The sequence below is a fragment of the Mustela erminea genome, chromosome 17 (assembly GCF_009829155.1).
Source record: "Mustela erminea isolate mMusErm1 chromosome 17, mMusErm1.Pri, whole genome shotgun sequence".
NCBI lineage: Eukaryota > Metazoa > Chordata > Mammalia > Carnivora > Mustelidae > Mustela > Mustela erminea.
This window is the reverse complement of record NC_045630.1, coordinates 43924660-43941712: the sequence shown is the minus strand read 5'-3', so window position 1 is coordinate 43941712 and position 17053 is coordinate 43924660. Positions and strand designations below refer to the sequence as shown.

General features: G+C 51.3%; 1 protein-coding gene across 1 annotated transcript; it reads left to right on the top strand.

Moving 5' to 3' along the window:
* The first annotated feature begins 4596 nt into the window (after nucleotides 1–4596).
* Nucleotides 4597–14830, top strand: FMOD (fibromodulin). Its single transcript, XM_032318509.1, has 3 exons — nucleotides 4597–4769; nucleotides 7501–8488; nucleotides 13031–14830. Exons 2-3 carry the CDS (start codon nucleotides 7510–7512, stop codon nucleotides 13180–13182), a joined length of 1131 nt encoding a protein of 376 aa, XP_032174400.1. The 5' UTR covers nucleotides 4597–4769; nucleotides 7501–7509; the 3' UTR covers nucleotides 13183–14830.
* Nucleotides 14831–17053: the final 2223 nt, after the last annotated feature.

The window sequence follows — 17053 nt, the reverse complement described above, 5'->3', positions numbered from 1 at the left end:
CTACCAGGAGCCTCTGGTTTTTTTTTTTGTTTTTTTGGGTTTTTTTTGTCTCATTTACTCTTCCCAAGATCTCAAGAAGTTAGGGTCATTGCCCCCATTTTACAAATGAAGTCTCATGGATGCGTAAGCAATTAGCCCCAAATCACGGAGACAGTAAGTGGTTGAGCTGTAATCTGAACAAATATATGTTCCAAACCCATGCTTTTTCCTTTACCCAGGAGAGTCCATATGTATAGTGGTCAGGAACTCAGACTCCAGAAGCAGACAGACAAGTTTAAAATCCCAGCTCTGCCACTTAATTGCTATGCAATCTTGAACAAATTTATGAGCCTTGCTAAATTTCCATTTCTTCATGTGTAAAAATAAGGTATGATAATACTTATTCGACAGGGTTGTGGTAAGAATATCAGAAATGGTAGCTGGTGTTTGAGAGCTATTATCTAGTCCTGGTCTTACCTACAGCCAGGTAACCATAGCTGGTGCCAGAATCCTGGGAAGGGTCGGTCTTAGATAGGTTCTCTCCCCCAGCACCGTCTCAGGAATATCAGTAGCTCTCAGCTCATTTGCAACACAAAGAAGCATGCCCTACCTTGTGTGGCCTCCAGACTTCAGACCTCAGGTTATCTCCTTTGACTCCTTCCTCATCTAAGTATCTCTCCCCGAAACAACCCTGATTTCCCTATTCAAGCACATTCATATTTTCAAGAAGGTGAACTTCTAGAAAGAACCTGTTATCATCAGGTTAATAGCACCAAGCATGATGCAAATACACAGTCAAAATAAGAGATTCTATCCATTAAAAGAGAAAAGTTGTTCTCTGTCTTATTTTTAAGGAGCTCATTAGAAGAAAATTCTGAAGCCCTCAGTGAATTTCCCAGAACTTAGAACTCAAAGTCTTCCTCCTACTGCATTTGAAAGAAAACAAGTCTCTTCCCCAGCTCCAACATCTTTTTGTCTCATCCTTCTGGAAAGAGGAGACTATCCATAGTGAGGACTTCAAATGACCCCTCCATGACGAGGGAATAAGGAGAAAAAACTCCCTTGGAAACTTTGGGACATTACTGTTGGGTGCCAGGGTAGCCCAGACTTTCCATCGAAACATCAAACTAATAAACAATCTCTCTCTGGCATCAAGAGTCTTCAGGATGGGCCAGGAGTGGAGCCTGGATTGTATCACCATGATCGTCTTTCTACTGACCTCTTTATAGTCAACTCACCAATTCTATTTGGGTGGATTTCCAGTCTTATCCTCCCCCCTGCTCCCCCGTCCCAGTTGTTTGGGATCAGAGGCTCTGTTATAAAAACAAGAGATATTGGGTCCTATGGGGGAGAAAGAGGAAGGGGCTGGTGGCCACCGAAGGTCACTGTGTCTTGAATTCCAGTAAGAATTTGAATCGGAACACATTTCATCCCTTCCAGACAGGGTGGGTCCAACATCAGAGACAATCAGCTGTGCCTAGTGGTTGCAGCTTAACCTGTACTTTTCTGGGTGGGGAGGAAATAGCAGTGGCTTGAACCCCCGGAAAGTCAAATAGGCCTGAAGGCCAAACGGTTTTTCTGGCCTCGGTGGTGGTGGTTATTCTACCCGACCTTGGGTACTGAAGACAGGCAGACTCCGTAGGGAGCCAAAAATACAATTCATTCCACAACTCTTTACTGATCACCTACTAAGCACCAGGCATCATGTGCCCAGCTGGGACTGGGGCTACATAAATGAATAACATAGCCTCTCTTTTTAGTTTGCTTGCAGCCTGGTGACTGGGGAGTGCTGGCTCGACACCTCCCAGAAAGCACAGTGTCCCGAATGAACCCCTGTCACATGTGGACTCCCTCGGCAATCTGGAGGACATCAGGATCCCCTACTTGGTTTCTCATGCTGAAGCCAAGCTCTGAGGGCCTAGATCCAGGATCCAGGCGAACAGAGTGGTGAAAATGGAGATCAGAGCCCATCCACAGTGGAACTTTTGAACCGTGGGTGGCCACCCTGGAACATGCCTCCTGACCTGGTCCCAGTCACCCTCTCTTCTTTCTTCCTCCCAAGCCTGCCTCGGACCAGGATTGATAACAAACGATCCGGTAGAGATCTCACCACTTTAGAAATGGTCAACAAAACACATGAGGATACTGCCTTTTTGGCGGAGCCTGGTTGGGAAGAATCCCAGTCAACGGTTGGTCCCCAGGCTCCCCTGACTTTCGCTGCTAATAAATGCAGCATTGTTTAGCATGCTGCAGTTAAAAAATAAATAAACATCTGTACCCAATGGGCGGATGTGCGTGGCTATCTAGGCCCATCCAAGAAGTATCTCTTGGGCCCTGTTACCAAAACCAGTGTCTTCTGTTGAAAAGTGACTCAGAATGATAAGAAGGTTGTCTGTGCATTATTGATAACCATCTTCACATTAATGTCACTCTGCCTCATTCATGGAATCAGAGTTTACTGCAAAGTCTCCTGCTTTATTTTGAGCAAGCATTATATTAGAACCTTCTATACATCCCCAACACTTAAGACCACACCAGGCACATAGTAGAGGTTCATATTTATTAAACTGAAATGAAATACGTCTGGACTTGGAAAGAGAAGCCCTGTACTCCAGCCCTCTCTCACTCTACCCTCTCTGTCCTCAGATTCCAGCAGATTGGACCCCTCTAATTAGTTGGGTTCCATATGAACTGAGTCCAACCACGGCGGCAAGGTGCCCATCACTCCACCCACTCCATCAGTCCTCTGGCCTTTGGTTGTAGGAAAGTCTATAGGCTTTGGAATCATGCAGATCAAGGTTCAAATCCTTGTTTTCCTACTTTTTAGCTAGTCACACTAGTTCTCTGCACCTCTGTCTCCAACACAAAATACCTCCTGTGTTCATTACGTGAAATAACATCAGTAGACTGCTTAGTTTATAGTAGGTGGTCAGCAGATACAGATTCATTATGTTTAATCTTTTTAAAAAACTCTTCATGGGGTGCCTGGGTGGCTCAGTCCTTAAGTGTCTGTCTCTGGCTCAGGTCATGATCCCAGAGTCCTGGGATCGAGCCCAGCATCGGGCTCCCAGCTCGGTAGGTAGGGAGCCTGCTTTTCCTTCTCCCACTCCCCCTGCTTGTGTTCCCTCTCACTGTCGCTCTCTCTCTCTCTCTCTCTCTCTGTCAAGTAAATAAATAAAAATCTTTAAAGAAAATAAAATTTTTAAAACTTTTTTTTAAAAATTAAAAAATTCTTCATAAGTCCTGAGGAGAGTGGGTTCCTGACAAGGACCTTTCTGACAGCCTACGCAGTTTAGACCCATTGGAGCAACCGAAAGTTGCACCTTCCTCGACACCTCTAACGTCTTCCGATTCGAATGTGAGGCTTTCTCAATCAGTATTTCTTAAAAAACAAGGAGTGTTTAAAACTTGAAACTTTGTGCCCCATTGGCGTTCCCATCTACTATGGGAAATAGGATGGTGGTTTAAAAAATTAAAAATAAGTATGCCTAGGTGGCTCAGTTGGTTAAGCCACTGCCTTCAGCTCATGTCATGATCCCAGGGTCCTGGGATCAAGTCCCGCATTGGGCTCCTTGCTCGGCAGGGATCCTGTTTCTCTCTCTGCCTCTGCCTGCCACTCTGCCCCCTTGCGTGCTCTCGCTCTCTCTCTCTCTCTCCCACTGACAAATAAATAAATAAATAAATAAAATCTTTTTTAAAAAATTAAAAATAGAATTCCCATATGTTTTAACAATTCCATTTCTGAGCGTATATCCAAATTAATTAAAAGCAGGGGCTTCAAAAGGTATTTGTACACTCACGTTCATAGGGGTGTTATTTACAAGAGCCAAGAGGCTAAGGCAACCCAAATGTCCATCAGTGGATGAACAGATCAACAAAACGTGGTCTACACATACAAGAGAATGTTGTAGGAAGGGGATTCTGCTGCATACTGTGACGGATGAATTTTAAGAACATGATGCCAAGTGAAATTAGCCAGTCACAGAAAGACGAGTGCTGTATCATTCTGTTTATGGGAGTTTTCCAAAGCAGTCAAGTTCATGGAGACCGAAAGTTGAATGGTTGCCAGGGGATTAAATGAAAGTGTGTGATGCAGGTGCGCGGTAAGTGACCCATGAAGGTGAGCTCCCCTTCTTTTCCATTAATTCCAAAGGAGGAGAGAAACCCTGCAGCCCAGGCAAGTCTACATGGGTAAGGGATAGAACTGGAGCCCGAGCCAGCTGTCCTGTGTCGTGCACTGTGCCTGCTCGTGCACTGGTCTAACCACCTGCACAGAGGGGAGGCGAGGAGGCCGAGTGGTCCTGGCCCTCTGGGGTGACACATGGGTTGCTGAAACAGTTAAGACGTCCTCTTCCCCAATCCTGGCCCTCCCGAGCCCTGCATCTGCCCTTGTGGGTTTAATGAGAAAGCCAGACACTTGGTAAGAGACTGTACAAATACCTTCCAGGGCGCCACTAACTCACTCAGCAGAAAGAGACCCGGAGCTGCCAATGCTTTAGGGAAGATAAGTGAGTGGAAAGAAGGTGGTTTTTCTAACGTCAGGCAGACGGAAGGATTTTGCTTGGTTGAGTGTGAGCTCCGCCCCCGCAGCAGAGCCGAAAAAGCCAGGATCCGGCCTCCTCAGTCCCTCTCTTCACAATATTTGATTAGGAATTTGGGGGCGGGACCCTGGCCTGGCACAGACCCGCACACTCTCAGTAGACACTCTGTCTCTCTCTCTCTCACACGTTCTCCAACCCAAGGAGGCCAGACAGAGGGACGTGGTCACTCTCTGAAAGGTTCAACTGGCGGTAAGTTTAGTCATTTTACTTCAGTTTTTGTCCCTTGTAGTTCCATAATGGGAGGAAAGGGAAGGGCCGGGGCTTAGGGAGAAAGGCTCAGAGGGAGGAGCGGATTGGATTCTTCTTTCTCCCATCCGGACCATGACCCCAGGATGCTGGAGAGGCACAAAGGGGAGTAGAAGGAATGTGCTACCTCTGTCCTGTGGTTCCTTTCTGGTTGTTGGGGAAAGGGGCTCCCCTTCTCAGGCATGAAAAAGGGGAGGACCAGGTATCTCGAGAAGCCAGCTCTGTCCCACTAGTACTCATAATCTCACCATCTGGCCTGTGGGCAGATGATGGTACCTGAGTGCTCTTACAAGGGAAGGATGTGGGGGGTGAGAGTGAGAGTGTGTGTGTGTGTGCGCGTGTGTGTATGTGTGTGTGTGTGTGTGTGTGTGTGTGTTGCTGGGATAAAGGAAAAGAATAAAGAGAAATGCTGAGACTCAACCATGTTCAGGGAGCATGAAGGAGGGTCTAATCCAGCACAGGGGATGACTTCCGGTCTGACCTCTTCAACCCTGATAGGAGGGAAGGATCGTTCTCCAGAGTGGAGAAGGGAGAGGACAGCATTAGCTCCTGAGTCAGCTCCCCACAGCTCAGGGAGCACCAATCCTGGAAACTTTCCACCTCACGAAACTCTGAGCACAGAAAGGTCTCTGCCATTAGGGTGGGCAGGGGGGCTTCAGAGCAGATGACTGTGGGCCAACACTGCTGATGGAGCAGAAGAGAGAAGCAAGCCCCCCATGCAGCCCTCTCGGCCGTCATGGCTCCTGAGGAGAGGCCAAAGCGGGCAGGAGGCACGGCCCCTGGAAAGCTGGGTCTTGAAGAGGAAGGTGGCTCTCGTCTGCCAAGATGCCAGGTCTGGAAGGAGAAATGGAGACAGAGGCTCACTGTGCCAGCCTCCAGTCAGCCACCTTGGTCCTGCAGCAGTCCAGGGCTGTGCATGGAAAAATGCACTGTTGGCAGTGGGCCGCTCCATCCGTCTTCTGTCCTGGCCAGAGCCAGGGCCCAACCAGCATGCCCAGGCAGTGGGCAGTTGGGTTGGCTTCTCAGAAACACTGTGGGCTCTTTGTCTGAGGCCTGAGGCTGCTTGAGGACGAGCCAGGTGCCTCTCCCCTGGAGCCCAGAGGCTAATGGAATGAAGGAGGCCGACGGGACTTACTTTCAGGAAACAGAGAGGTCTGCGGCCTGGGAGGCAGGGTGGCAGAGGTGACTAGTTTGAATGTCACAGTCAGGGTCTTTCCCATCATTGAACTTGATGTTGACTTTCAGATTCCTTTCTTTCCTCTGTCTCCAGTGGCCAACCCCAGGAGGCCCAACAGCAAGGTGAGGGATATATATGACCCTTCCATGACCAGGAAAGGCTCTAAGGTTCCTCTGTCCAAGGGTGACACTCACACCTCTGGAAGGTTCCCATTGCTCCCAAGGGCTATCCAGTGCCTTGGCTATAGGTATTCAGATTAGGTTGACCAGTAGGGTTCCTCATCTTCCATACCTTCGGCTTTCTTCCCAAATGTGGGCGCCAAACCCACGTTTCTCTCCATGCCTGCCCTGTTCTTATCTCACTAGCACAGCAGCTCGAAGTGACAGATTGCCAGGTGCTGGGGGGCAAGAGGGCTGGTCATGGAGGCTGGTGATCCATATGTCATCATAGGTAGCCCAGGATGGGAGAGGGGATGCCAGACTCCCATTCCAAAGCAAGTTCTCTTGGGTATACTCAAGTGTCTTCAATTCCTATTCCATTTTTCAGTCTTCTTCATTCATTTCTTTGGGTCTGCGTGGCTCTAGCATAATGTCCATGGGGGAGCAGGAGGGAGGCTAACAATTTACTAGATACCACTGACTCAGGCTCCCCAAACTCAGTACTCACCCTAGAAGACAATGCCACACCTGGTGCCAATGTCCCCTTTCTGGTGGGGGGTACTGTCGCTGTTACATGAAGACCATGGGCCCTCCAAGTGGCACGTATAGCCGCAGACTGCCAACCAGAGAGTGCTCTCCCCCAGCAGATGGCTACCCACACTGACACTCTGGAAGGTAGCCCAAGACTTGCGGTGACTCCCGGCGGACCACACCCTTCCCCAAAGCCTAGAAACCAGAAACCCCCAGCCTGCCCAAGAGACCAAAAGATCTTCCAGGAGTAGTTCAGATCTTCCCATCTGAGATCTCAAGATGCTTCTGGAGGTTTCCCAGAGATAGGGAAAGGACTAGAGGGCTTTTTCTTTGGACTCTTGGAAAATCTTAAGATTCCCAGGGAGTCCAAACTGAATGGGAATTCAAGTCTGAAGAGCACGCACCACCACCACTGCCCCCCGCCGAAGATGAGTGCTGGGGTTTCCCAGCTCCCCCAACAGAACCTTCATGTTGCTAGAGGCTCCTAAGGACCTGCCCCTTGAAAAAAAAATGCAGTGCACCCCGTTCAAGTTCCTTCTCATCTCGAAGGCTCTGCTTCTGTGACTCTGTGAGCAGGGCAAGATGTACCCAGCTCCCCCAGGGAGCCACAGGCCACCTGGACCATGTGTTCAGAGCTGGCACTGGGAGGGCGAGGAGCGCGGGAAGTGAGGGCAGGACTCCCCGTCCCAGGAGCCTGCTGCAGAAGTTAGATGGGATTGCTCACAGCCCAAGGCTCTCCTCCCTGCTGCCCTGCCTCCCCGCTGTCTCACTCATGCTTGCCTGCTCTGCTCTCTCCCCCTTCTTGCAGAGAGACAAAATGCAGTGGGCCTCCCTCCTGCTGCTGGCCGGGCTCTGTTCCCTCTCCCAGGCCCAGTACGACGAAGACCCCCACTGGTGGTTCCACTACCTCCGCAGCCAGCAGTCCACCTACTACGACCCCTATGAGCCCTACCCGTACGAGCCCTATGAGCCCTACCCCTACGGGGTGGAGGAAGGCCCAGCCTATGCCTACGGCTCTCCGCCCCCTCCAGAGCCCCGTGACTGCCCCCAGGAGTGCGACTGCCCCCCCAACTTCCCCACGGCCATGTACTGTGACAACCGCAACCTCAAGTATCTGCCCTTCGTCCCTTCCCGCATGAAGTACGTCTACTTCCAGAACAACCAGATCTCGTCCATGCAGGAGGGCGTCTTCGACAACGCCACTGGGCTGCTCTGGATTGCCCTCCATGGCAACCAGATCACCAGCGATAAGGTGGGCAGGAGGGTCTTCTCCAAGCTGAGGCACCTGGAGAGGCTCTACCTGGACCACAACAACCTCACCCGGATGCCCGGCCCCCTGCCTCGATCGCTGCGGGAGCTCCACCTAGACCACAACCAGATCTCGAGGGTCCCCAACAATGCTCTGGAGGGTCTGGAGAACCTCACGGCCTTGTATCTCCAGCACAACGAGATCCAGGAAGTGGGCAGCGCGATGAGGGGCCTCCGGTCCCTGATCTTGCTGGACCTGAGTTACAACCACCTGCGGAAGGTGCCTGATGGGCTGCCCATAGCCCTCGAGCAGCTCTACCTGGAGCACAACAACGTCTACTCCGTCCCCGACAGCTACTTCCGGGGGTCCCCCAAGCTGCTGTATGTGCGGCTGTCCCACAACAGTCTCACCAACAACGGCCTGGCCTCCAACACCTTCAACTCCAGCAGCCTCCTTGAGCTTGACCTCTCCTACAACCAGCTGCAGAAGATCCCCCCGGTCAACACCAACCTGGAGAATCTCTACCTCCAAGGCAATAGAATCAATGGTGAGACCCTCACAGAGGGGAGTGGGGAGTGTCTATCTGTTTCATTGGAAAAAACCCCATTGTGAGTGCTAGCAACAATGCGAAAGACACAGAAGTAGGGGAGCCAGAGAACACAAAGAAAGCCACCAGCAATCCACGCCCCACCCCTGTCCAAGAGGTCCAACATGGCACGCCCCTAGACCAAACAGCAATGCTGGGAAAATTCTGGGAGGTGGGGGGGGGGGGTGTTTTGGCTTGGAAGAAGATTTCCCAGAAGAGGTAAGCTTTGTTCTAAGTTTTGAGAGCTAAGTGAGCGCGGGCTGGAGACAAGGGACAAGGCCATTCTGGGAAATGGGAATGTCACAGAGGAACTGATTATTTAATGGGTCACCTGCAGGGAACAGCCAGGAACTCCGTGTGTCTGAGAGGAGGGTCTTGGGTGTTGAGTAGCAAGGAGAGATGAAAACAGTTCCTAGAGAGGGGGATTTAAGCTGAACTTCTAGGTCCATCTTGGGAGGAAGGTGGGCTGTTAAGAAACTGTGGCTTTCCTTTTCATTCACTGACCCGGAAGAGGAGGAGCTCTGTTTCCACACGCTCTATCCCTGCCTCTACAGCCAGCCATGTGTTTGGCTATTTATTTGTTTTTTAAACAGAGCAGCTGTTGGATAAGAATGTGCAGCCTCTCTGAGCCAAATGAGGCACTTGTTCTGGTCCATTCTCCCTGGAGTACAAGGAGCCCCTGGTAGGGGGGCAGAGGTCCCCCTAGGGTGCCAGGAGTTCTATCACCACAAAGCCCTGGGGCAGTTGGCAAAGACACAGGCCTCCTGTCTTCCAGAATGCTTGAAGGAATCAAAAGTGCTGCCTCTGCCTCTTAGGACTGAAATACTCATTTTGGGTAGAATGATCTAATTGCTTTTCAGCTCTGTGTCAGGATCTTGTGTTCAGAATGTGCTTACATTACCCCAGGGTCTCTGATGTTGGAGTCCCAGCTAGAAGGTACTGAGCCTTCCTCGGCCAGCCAAGTCCCCCTTTCCCTGGGAAAGGACTCACTACGGACCCCTGGGCAAAGGGCTTTGAAGCGGAGCCTGCTGTGAGCAAAGGGCGCTGTCAAAACACTGATGGGGACTGAGCCTTCATCCCTCCCGCCCCCTCTCTCTCTCCTGGTGCTCAGGGAACAGATCAATCATTCAGCAAGACAGAAACAGGCTGAACAGCCCATTCAGCTGTCCCAGAGTTTGACAGCGGGGCGGGCGAGGTACGGAGGTGTCTGGTCCTCTGTTGGAAGTGCGAGACACCTTCATGGGCACCCAGACAGTTTTATATGTAAAGTCTCTCTTTTTTGGAGGGGAGGGGCAAGTCTTATTCCCAAGTGGGCCAGTGCTTTGGGATGTCTCTGAGATGTCGCATGCTGGAAAGGGCTTGACATTTACTCGTGGCTGTCCATCATCCCGCCCAGCAGTCACCTGTCACCCTACTCCGAATCCGGGAGGACTGGCACATCAGAAAGGTCACATTATGTGCTGTGTTTGACCCCAAAGATGTGCCAGCAAAGAGCAGCTGTCATGGGAGAGAACCCATTAGTTATTGCCCGATGATACACAGTCAGAGAAAGGCGGGGCGGGCAGGGCTCAGTCGGGGCACCTTGTCAGCGCCTGCCTCCACAAAGAGCTCATCTGCCACTCAGATGCAGGGTGGGGGGGGGGGCCCTTCACAAAGCTCTTTGGAACATAAAACCACTTCAGTTAAGTGTCCCAAGGTCTTGCAAGAAAGTTCTCCATGAAGTCAAACAACCTAAAAACATTCAGTGTCTCCCCCAAATCCTTTCTTGTGTCATTGAAGCCAGATTCCCTGATCTAGTTATCATTTAGTCTCTCTGCCAGTCTGATTTTGAGGCAAAATAACACCACTTCCTGCACTTATTTGTCTTAAATTAGCAAATCAAAACACAGAAGGTGCTTGGTCCAGGGCCTGGTACATAACTGAGGAGCTAGATACAATAACCAGGACTAGCTTCTCCTCTCCTTGCTGCTTGGGAGTTGACAGGCATAGTCCTGTTTTTTTGACTTCTTGCATTGTGAAGATGGGGACACCGAGAAGGAGGGGCCATCTCTCCAAGCCACCCAGGCTATGTAGGGAAAACCCTGAAGGCTGGCCTTCAATATCCAAGGACCTGGCACCTGGCTTCTCTGTCTGAGACAGTGAGGACTCTCTCTCTGATCAGACCACCAGCAGGAAGGACAGTGCCCCAAGCTAGCCCCCTCTCCTGGGATGTCCTCCCGCAGCCAGTGGGGGCGGGGGGGGGGGAACTTAAGCCGTCCTCTGGGGGAGGAGCTAAACGGAGGGCAGGAACTAAAGGGTTTGCGGGGGAATCAAGCCAGTCCCCTGCCTCCCCCTTGCCTCTTCCATTAGCATCCCTCTCAGATTTTCCAGCTTGGCAATAGCAAGGGAACAGAGCTCGGAATGTTATTCAGTAGCTGTGGGATCCAAGGGAGCAGGGTGGGTACCCCAGGAGGAATTTGGAAAGACTTATGTCAGTATTTAATCTGGGCTGGAAAATGTCCTCCAGAGTCTCCAAGCAGAAGCCCTGTCCTCTTCATGAGCGTGGGGAGGGCAAACAGGGGCACAGTGTGCCGCTGTGTGGATGGAATCGATACACGGGGTGTGTCTAGCAGCCCCTAAGTACCCCCCATATTTGTATATATGCACAAGGATCCAGAATTTAGCAGACGGCCTGAGGGCCCAAGGCGGGGGTAGGGAATCCATCTAGAGCAGCCCAGAGTAGGAAATGAGCTATAAGCCGACCCAGCTGACTTCTCCTCAGCCCTCCCCGCTCTACGCTCCTCGGTGGCTACCACAGGCGCAGCCTCTGGCTTAAGCTATGCGCCCAACCTCCCCACTCAGAGGCAACTTAATCTACTTCCTGAGATCAGAAAGTATCCAAAAGATCTCCATCTTCCCCACACCCCTCCCATCACTACCCATTCCCCTCCTTGTCCCCCCCCACCCTGCCACCTCCTCACAGCCCCACCACTGAACGCTGCCCACAGACAGGCATTTCCCATCTCCTCCCCTCTTCCCAGTCCAGTGTCGCATTATTCTTTGGGGCTGGATTTTCTGTCTTAGATTTGCAATGCAAGCGCATGGGCTGCAGTCTCCCCCCATCTCCTCTTGGTCAGGTCTTCTTTATTTTTTTTTTTTAAAGATTTATTTATTTGACAGACAGATCACAAGTAGGCAGAGAGGCAGGCAGAGAGAGAGGAGGAAGCAGGCTCCCCGCGGAGCAGAGAGCCTGACGCAGGACTTGATCCCAAGACCCTGGGTTCATAACCTGAGCTGAAGGCAGAGGCTTAACCCACTGAGTTACCCAGGTGCCCCCTCTTGGTCAGTTCTTTAGAGAGACTGAAAACAATTGTTAGTGCTCCTTGAAAAGCACTTTCCTTGCTAACAAGCTATTTAAGCTCCCCACACTGTCTTCTTCGCAACCTTCCCTTTCATGCCCATGGCCCATGACCGCACCCCCCAGGAGGCCATCCCCCTCCCGCTCCTCCCATGCCTCCTGGCCACCCTGGCAAGCAGCAGAGGAATGCCTCTGGTAGAAGCAAAGGCAAGCTCTGGGGCTGCCCCATGTTAGAAACTGCACTTGAGATGTAGCTCACCCACTCAGACACTAGGCTTCACCGGGAGCCCCTCTGGCAGGAGCAGGCTTCCAGAAGCCCTCAGTCATGGCGTGGAAGCTAGCTTTTCCTGGTGATGTGTGCCGTTCCTGCTAGCTCTGTAGCTGAGCTCTTGGTGCTTTTCCTTCAAGTTCCTAACCCAGGAGACTTGAGACAGATTTGGCCAATATGTCCAAGAGGCCAAATAGAGGGAAAATGGAAGGGTTTATGTTAAGCCCAAACAGAACTATTACATCTATTAAGATTGTGTGGATTTGGGCGGTATCTTTTAAAAAGGGGACTTCTTTTGAGATTAAAAAAAAAAAAAAAAAAGGAGGGTAAGCCATATCATATTAAACACAGGAGGCAAGGGAATTGTTTACTTGACTTTTGAGGTCCACGACAGCTTCATTTGTCTATGAATTTCCACCTACTTGAACCTCAGTACTCATTCCTTTGGCAGTACTGGGAATGGAGACATGCGTCCCCTAAAATCTCCTGCACGCAAGGACACTTGTCTCCCTGCCCAGGCTTTCTCTCTTTAATTTCCTGCCCCTTCTATCTGCGAAGTGTCAGGAAATATTCCGGATTTAGGTCCATCCATTTTCCCAGTCTTCCTTCCCAGAGCCATTCAGCAAAGTCCTTCGAAGCTGCTAAGGCTGGTCTTCGACTACCTTCTGCTTCCCGCTGCTGCCGCGCACATGGAGAGACCCCACTCCCGCCCTGGTGCTGCCCCTAGCGGTGCCAGTCGGTATGACTCCGATCCCGAGGCCGCCGCCCCAGCCAGCCAAGTCTCACTCCTGCCCTCAGAAGTACTCAAGCCGCTTGGCAGTGGCTGAGACGCCTCCCTTTGGATCCGAGGCCCTGATCCGCGCTTCTCCCACCCACCCCGCTCCTCCTGTCCCCACAGAGTTCTCCATCAGCAGCTTCTGCACCGTGGTGGACGTCATGAACTTCTCCAAGCTGCAGGTGCTTCGCCTGGACGGGAACGAGATCAAGCGCAGCGCGATGCCGGTGGACGCGCCCCTCTGCCTGCGCCTTGCCAGCCTCATCGAGATCTGAGGGGCCCTTGCACGGGGCACGGGGCCGGGGTGGGGGGCCCACGCCCCACTGCATTTGGCTTGATGGTTTGGTTTGGCTTTTGCTGGAAGGTCTGGGACAGACCAAGTGACAGAACTCCATGGGCTCCCTCTGTAGTCTTCTTCCCTGTAGCAGGGGTCAGGCAGGGTCAGGGGACAGGCAGCCTTTTCCTGAGGGACATGGCTGCAGCTCTCTTTCCAGGACAGACATGGTAGCAGAGGAAGTCATCCCTGGAAGTCCCAACCCCAGACAGTTCTTCCCAACAATCTGGCGTCATGAACTGTGCAAGTCGCTTGGGCAACCGCACGGAGCATGCTTTCCCCTCGATCCCTGGCCAGGCCGGGGGGCGGAGGTGCGATTCCTCTGTGCTGCTTCTCAGTGCTCCTCGGAATACCTCTTGCCCAGCTGCCTCCTCCTTCACCCTCCTCATCCACTCAGCCTTGCCCCCCACACACCCCTTCTGTGCCTTAGGCAGAAGCACGAGAGCCCAAAGCACGTGGCCCTCAGCCCTGTGGCCTTGCAGAGAAGTCACACTAGTGTCTGCAGGGAGGGAAATCAGGAGTCACCTCTACACCTCCCAAAGCTCACTCCTTGAAAGCCAGCAGCCCGGAGGGCACCGGCTTGATCACAATATTCAGGGACTGGTATGGGAGGAGACACCCAGCTTGAGGCTTTGATACACGGAGGGGCTATATTTTAGCAGCTGGGAAAGGAAAGGCCAGACCTTACTTACATCAGCATCCCTAACAGGGCCAAACGTCCCTATTCGGCTGAATTGAGGAAGCAGCCCCCCGAGGTCCACCTTGCCCCACACCCTCTGCTTGTTCCCAGCCGCTCCTTACTCGGGTCCCTATCCTCCAAGGCACGTGGTTCCGGAAGCATGAGAAAGGTAGTGTGTCCTCTTCTCTTATCCAGGCTGAAAGGTCTACATCTTGATGGGAGAAAAACAGACTCCAGCCAGCCCTGCACGTGCCCAGCTAGCCCAAAGGAGGGCGCTGTGGTCCAGTTGTGTTCATTGATTTGTCGTGGCCACAGTTCATAGTGAGAGCTCTGGCTGGAGATGATTGTTGGGTCTGGGAAGCCTGGGCCAGGCAGCCAGATCTGGCCCGTGCGGAGTATGACACCCTCTGCTTTCACATCTCTGAGCTACACCCTCATTACTGAAGATGCCTTTTGCTTTATAGCTTGGCTGGAAAGCAATTTCTTCTTCCCATGTCTGAAAGGTAATGTTGCCGGGGGTGTAAGCATCCTGCTTCTTCCGGCACCACTGGGATGGAGCCAACTGGGCAGTCAGGGACAGGGACTCCCTGAGGACAGCCAGCCATAGCCTGGACCCTTGCCCAGATGCCATCAGATTCCTGATACTGTGTATGCTTCGAAGCAGCTTCCCTGAGAAGTGCAGGGGAGGATCCCTGGACTATGTTCTTGGCTCCAGACTCAAAAATCCACAAAAGCCAAACCAGCTCATTTCCACAAAGGAGCTCTGATGTGGGGGGCAAGGTTGTCCCCGCCCCAGGCTCTTCAGAAAGCGTCTGCATGTGAACGCCATCATGCCTCTATAAAGGATCCTTATTACAGGAAAAGCATGAGTGGTGGCTAACCTGACCAATAAAGTTATTTTATGATTGCATCTGCAAGAGCGGAGTCATTTAAAGCACACACGGAAGGGTTACTTTAAGGGAACCTAGTGGGTCACATAGGTCTCGGGCCGAAGAGCCCCTTTTCTCAACTTTTCTGCTTGCGCAGTGGTAGCTAGGGGGTTAAAAAAAAAAAAAGTCACCTGTCTAAACGTTTAAAGTAGCAAACTTTGTGTTCCTAAAGTTCTTCCTGTAGTCTAACTTCCATCCCGCTAGCTGCGCATTTCCTTCCATTTGGTCCCCCAGGAGGTAAGGAACAACTGGGCTTTTGTGTTTTGTTTTGTTTTTTCATTCATTGTTAACATTTTTCTGCCTGGGCCGTCCTCCCTGTTCCCTCCTCGAGCCACGAATTCTGGGGCTGGCGGGTCCTGAGTACTGTTGTCTTAACTGCTCCTGCCCTCTACTGGTCACTGTGCGGAACTGAGGGTCGTCCAAGGCGATGCCGCCTAGTTAGGCTTGGAATAGGAAAAGCCCCAAAGTGCCAGGTGCTTAGCAGATGTTACAGAAGTTAGGGGGGCACACTAGCCTGGTGCTAGAGACAGTCTGCCATTTTCGAAAAGGGAGATCACCACAACTGATTCTTATTGAGCTGAATATATTCCTTACCGGATATGTACTAATACATTCTGTGAAATTCCGTGCCGAGACGGCTTCTCATGCTACAACCCCATCTTCAGTCAGAGTGAACAACCTTGGTCCTTCGGAGCAAGAGTTAGGCAGGAACGGGAGGGGGTACAAAGATGGGAAGGAAATCACAACTGCAGGTGCTGTTCAGGGAAGGAAGCATGGAGGCCAGGATCTGACCTCTGGCCTGTCAGTTTCGTCATCCTGTGTCCCCTGTGCTGGGCCTGACGTTTCCACCTCACTGGTGTAAGCAGGTCTACTGGGAACACAGAGGGGCCTTGGTGGACCAAGGCCATCTAACTTAACTGCTGGTGTACCGAAATCCATTCTGCTAGCATTCACAGTCCCTTCACGAATTTTCCGACCGAAGTGGGCTCTCCACCAGTGCACGAGTATCCTCGGGCAGACACAAAAACCACGGCACAAAAAAATTGTGGGGAGACCATGTGGTTACAAACTGAGAGAGGGCTGTGAAGGACATGAGCTACAGGTCTGCGTGCGGATGATCAGGGAGGCTGACCTAGACTGGCAGTCCAGGGGCAGATAGCAGATAAGGAGGGAGAGCACCGTTATCTAGATGGAGAGGTGGGAGGGGCGGTGCAGAAGAGGTAACGACAGGTATAAACTCCTTAAACGGGGGAAGCTTCCGAGTCACTGAATGATGGCGAAGATGGCTGGAGCAGAGGTGGAAGGAGAGGGTTTCAAGCGGCAGGGATATGTGGGCAGGGGTAAAACCACCCACTGCCTCTGTTTCTCTTATTTCCGATCCAAGTACCTAGAATTAGTACCCAAACCCGGTAAAGGTGTGCCTTACAATCTCGCAGTTCTGACGTCCAGCCACTAGTGGGCAGCATCTCACTTTGTACCATCAGAGCCTTTTCTGAAACTTTTTAAGGCTTCAATCCACTCCACTTTCTCCCAACTGCTCGGATCAGCTGGTCTTCGGCCCCACTGGACACCGACAAAAAATCCAGGCACCAGAAGGTACTGTGTAACCAAAGAATCTTGACCTTTGTGTGCTGTGGACCCTTCGGCAGGCTAGTGAAACTGCGGAGCTCTTCTCAAAATGTTTTTAAAGGCATAGAATACATAAGATTTTGAAGGAACCCAGTTGCATTGAATACAGTTATCAAAATAGAAAATATACAGGGTTTTTTATATGGTATATATGTTTGTTTATTAATGCAACAAATGGCAAGATCTAGAAATGGGTCTAATTCATTTGGAAGTACTGATGAACATAAATGACATTTTGAACTATTTCCAATAATTGTAGTATGACATAAAAATACCTGTGATTTCAGCTGGTGATAAAACCTCAGGGACCAGGGTGCCTGGGTGGCTCAGTGGGTTAAAGCCTCTGCCTTCGGCTCAGGTCATAATCCTAGGTCCTGGGGAGCCTGCTTCCCTTCCTCTCTCTGCCTGCCTTTCTGCCTATTTGTGATCTATGTCTGTCAAATAAACAAATAAATAATCTTTAAAAAAAAAAAAAAAAACCTCAGGGACCACTAATATCGCAGTGGTTTGTTACCTTTGTAATGGGCAGGAATGTTACATTTCAGTTAGCTGTGTGAAAAATCAAAATATAGTAT

What these genes read in the sequence shown, in the direction of transcription:
- FMOD (XM_032318509.1), top strand. Translation starts at nt 7,510, where the DNA reads ATGCAGTGGGCCTCCCTCCTGCTGCTGGCCGGGCTCTGTTCCCTCTCC. An exon ending in CCAAGGCAATAGAATCAATG is followed by an intron (nt 8,489 to 13,030) that starts GTGAGACCCTCA and finishes CTGTCCCCACAG; the next exon opens with AGTTCTCCATCAGCAGCTTC.